The 3,869-nt window shown below is 51.0% G+C and overlaps 1 protein-coding gene across 2 annotated transcripts; it reads left to right on the top strand.

The window, feature by feature from the left end:
- The first annotated feature begins 247 nt into the window (after nucleotides 1-247).
- On the top strand, nucleotides 248-2,402 carry LOC123150745 (uncharacterized). Of its 2 annotated transcripts, none has more exons than XM_044570577.1 (3): nucleotides 248-745; nucleotides 2,078-2,160; nucleotides 2,240-2,402. In XM_044570577.1, the coding sequence occupies exons 1-3, from the start codon at nucleotides 472-474 to the stop codon at nucleotides 2,273-2,275; spliced, it is 393 nt and encodes a 130-aa protein (XP_044426512.1). In that variant the 5' UTR covers nucleotides 248-471; the 3' UTR covers nucleotides 2,276-2,402. The 2 variants fall into 2 exon arrangements, 1 of the variants encoding a protein (XP_044426512.1); XR_006475329.1 differs by lacking the exon at nucleotides 248-745 and adding an exon at nucleotides 755-1,908 and having other exon boundaries at nucleotides 2,025-2,160.
- Nucleotides 2,403-3,869: the final 1,467 nt, after the last annotated feature.

Raw genomic sequence — 3,869 nt, 5'->3', positions numbered from 1 at the left:
AAACTAACCAGCTTCTTCATTTTATTTTATGTATTATTGAGATAGGTGTGTATGATAAAAAGTTTCTCCCATTGCAACGCATGGACATGTTTCCTAGTATATATATATATATATCACTATTATGATCACATGATCCTGATCGCCCCCTGTATAGAGCGATTAGATGTTCCCGAACTCGAATAACACAATATCAGAAAACTTAAAAAAGGAAAAAACACCCCCCGGCGTCCCCACCTCCCGACCTCCACCAACCCCCGCGACCGCCCCAATCCCCCGACGCCCACCAGCCCTGCGTGCCGCGCCGCCACCCCCTCCTTCTGGCGCCCCGTCGGCCCGCCTCCTCCGTCGTGCCGCCACCCCGCCTCCTCCTGGCGACCCCTCCCACACGGCGAGCTGGATGCAGTTGATCCCAGAGCCTTGGACAGTTCACTCCATGTGGCAAGCACGCTCATCTCCTGCCACCCCCAATAGATGCGACCCCGCGGGGGGGGGGGGGCTGGTGCTGCTCCGGCAAGCTCTTTCTTCTTTGAGCACGGCTGTTTCCAGCCGCCTTCAACAGCCGCGACCCGCTGGATCAGATGGATGCTCACGTGTGGGAGCGATGCTGCTCCGGCGGGCTCCTTCTTCCTCGAGCGTGGCATGTCAATAACAGTCTCCCTGTTCTCGTTCCCTCCTCCATTCCCGAGCACGACTTCGACGAGCCCCGGTGAAGCGCCCCGCTGCCGACCAGGATCCCCCACCAAAGGTACCTTCCTTCCCCTTGCTTCTACCGCGGTTGCCGCATCTCCCTGCTTCAACCTCTATGTCGCCGTGCCCTGGGATACATCCGCCGCCGTCCCTGGATCCTCCCACGCCCACCACCCCACTGTCCTCCGACACCACAGGCGTGGCCTAGGCGCACCGGAGCCCAGGGGCGAAATTGGGCCTGGGGCAACTGGGGCTGTAGCCCCAGGCGTGGCCCAACTAGCACCTAAACACATAGTTGCCAATATTTGAGAATTTGTTATACATAGAAGCCCAGCCCCAGGCTTCACATCGGCCTCACGTACACGTACAAGGCTTCAGCAAGCTCTTTCTTCTTTGAGCACGGCTGTTTCCAGCCGCCTTCAACAGCCGCGACCCGCTGGATCAGATGGATGCTCACGTGTGGGAGCGATGCTGCTCCGGCGGGCTCCTTCTTCCTCGAGCGTGGCATGTCAATAACAGTCTCCTTGTTCTCGTTCCCTCCTCCATTCCCGAGCACGACTTCGACCCCCGGTGAAGCGCCCCGCTGCCGACTAGGATCCCCCACCAAAGGTACCTTCCTTCCCCTTGCTTCTACCGCGGTTGCCGCATCTCCCTGCTTCAACCTCTATGTCGCCGTGCCCTGCGATACATCCGCCGCCGTCCCTGGATCCTCCCACGCCACCACCCCACTGTCCTCCGACACCACAGGCGTGGCCTAGGCGCACCGGAGCCCAGGGGCGAAATTGGGCCTGGGGCAACTGGGGCTGTAGCCCCAGGTGTGGCCCAACTAGCACCTAAACACATAGTTGCCGATATTTGAGAATTTGTTATACATAGAAGCCCAGCCCCAGGCTTCACATCGGCCTCACGTACACGTACAAGGCTTCAGCCCATTAGCCCCACTCCAGTCCATCGATCGGAGCAGAAAACCAATCGCGGACTGCAAGTTGACCATTCGATCTGTCGCTCATTCGTCAAGAAAAAGAAAATCCCTCTCCGATCGGCAACAGAGAAACCCCCGCCTCGCTCGACTGCGCTGCGCGCCTGCGCCGCCACCTTCGTCAGTTATCAACTCGCGATTCCCCGCCACGCCGGCCGCCGGATCCGGCGTCCTTGCCACCTGCCTCTCCTTCTGATCTTCTCCAAATATTGAAATTACAGTGCACACACACTGCCGCACAGGTAATATGTACACTGTATCATCCAATTCTTTCCCTAGTTCCTTCATATTAGGCAAACTCAGTGAATTGATGCTGTTAAATTGTATTACTTAGTCAGTTTTATTTCATGGTCATCAGGAGATTAGAAATCCAAGATGATGAGGAACCGTTCAATTAAATCTTTTTTCCAGGATTGAGGATATTAAGATTATTTGGTGCTATCAAAAAAATGAGGAAACGCAAAGGGTTACAACCTCTTGCATTCACGATAATGGTAATATTATGCTCTTCTTTTGTAAAAATTCATATGAACAATTGACTTAGTCTTTAAATACTCGATTTTATGTTTGCAGCTCCCGGTCCTTCTACTATCGCTGGTGAAGAAATGATGGCCTCGAATTAAGCAAATCTTCAATAATTTGGTACCAAACAATGTTTGCAATGATGCACTTTATTAAACTATTTGTTTTACATGATTTCCTCTCGTGAAATAATGAAATTATATTTTGTTTTTAATGTGAATTTGTGGCATACCCCCAACACATATTGGCGTGCGTGATATTTGTCGTAATGTTTAGTCAGTTAGGGCATGTTTGGTAATCCACCAGCTCCACGAAATATCCAGAATATGTGGAGCACCTATTTCCCCGCTCTGTAAATTTGAACTACAGCCCGCTCCGCTCCGGAGTAGAGTTGTGGAGCGGAGGGACTCCAAACAGGCACTTAGTTTTCCCTCGCAAAAAAAAACAGGCACTTAGTTTTAGCCCTAGGCTTTGAGAAATCCTGGTTTCGCCTCCGCCGGAGCCCCGCCGTCGCGTCCACCCCTGCACCCTGGGATCCCCGCTCTGGCCGAGATCCTCCAGCCATTGCCATGGAGCTCCTCCCCCACCACCCAATCCCAATGTTGTTCGCCTACCACCATGGGGCCCAGTGCCTCCCCTACCCTGCCTTCTTCCCCATCTGTAGGAACCAAACTGCATGTGCCCACGGCGGTGACCGTTCCTTCTCTGTTCAAGTTCGTTTGGCGCTCTCTCTGTGCGCGTGCACCGTGCCTGGAAAAGAACTCCAAGTGCCAAGTTCAATGGCGATTGTAGGAAGGCAAACGCCTGTAGTGAACCAAAGGTGCTCAGGGTTATGCCTCATTGCAGTGTTCTGAACGTTTCATCATTCCTCAAACGCACGACATCCCCACCTCACACCTCCTGTAGCGCATGAGCTCGTGCTCCTGAACATGGTGGTAATGCTGCTGGTTGCTATTGCTGCTTCTTATACTACATATTCAGATTCAAAGAAGTTCAGGTTGGCACTGAATACAATTCCAACTCCGATTCAAAGAACTTCAGATTCTATCAAGCTACAAGCTCGGCGTTCTCACTTTTCTTTGAACAAAATTCAGATTTCTACACCTACATACGCGCCGCCGCCGTGACTTGCTGCCCACCCGTGGTTGCGTCGAGAAATATCTCGTGCTCGCCAGCGCATGAGATGTTGTTGCCCGCTTGTGCTACAAGCACGCGAATTACAGACCCTTCCTCTTCTCTCGGATCTGTTCAACAAGGAGCCTCGTACTTTGATGATGAATTGGTTGTACATGAGTACATTGGTGCAGATCTCATGTGCTTTTGTATGCACGTGTGATGATTTGTCTACTTTGTATAAATCAAAATTTTAGATTTGTCTACTTATGTGGATACAATGCTTGAGAAATTTGCATATGATGCTGGAGAAGAAAGTTCTCACGACCTTCTATATCTATCGAGTGTGGAAGGTCAGAGAATAAAACCAACCAAGTTCAGCGTTCAGGTGTCAGTGAAAACCAGTTGCTCAGTTCGATGAAGCCTAGTCCAAAATTCAAAACACACTGTTTATGCCTCGAAAGATTTTTTTAAAAGTATGTATTTTTCTTGTTGGATTGTTTCCTTATTTGGCTTATGAAAAACTTGACTTGATGTTCGTTGAGAATTTTTTGAGAAATCCAAACTG

The sequence above is a fragment of the Triticum aestivum genome, chromosome 7A, assembly GCF_018294505.1.
Source record: "Triticum aestivum cultivar Chinese Spring chromosome 7A, IWGSC CS RefSeq v2.1, whole genome shotgun sequence".
NCBI lineage: Eukaryota > Viridiplantae > Streptophyta > Magnoliopsida > Poales > Poaceae > Triticum > Triticum aestivum.
The sequence above is the reverse complement of the archived record's forward strand: the minus strand, read 5'-3'. Positions and strand labels throughout refer to the sequence as shown.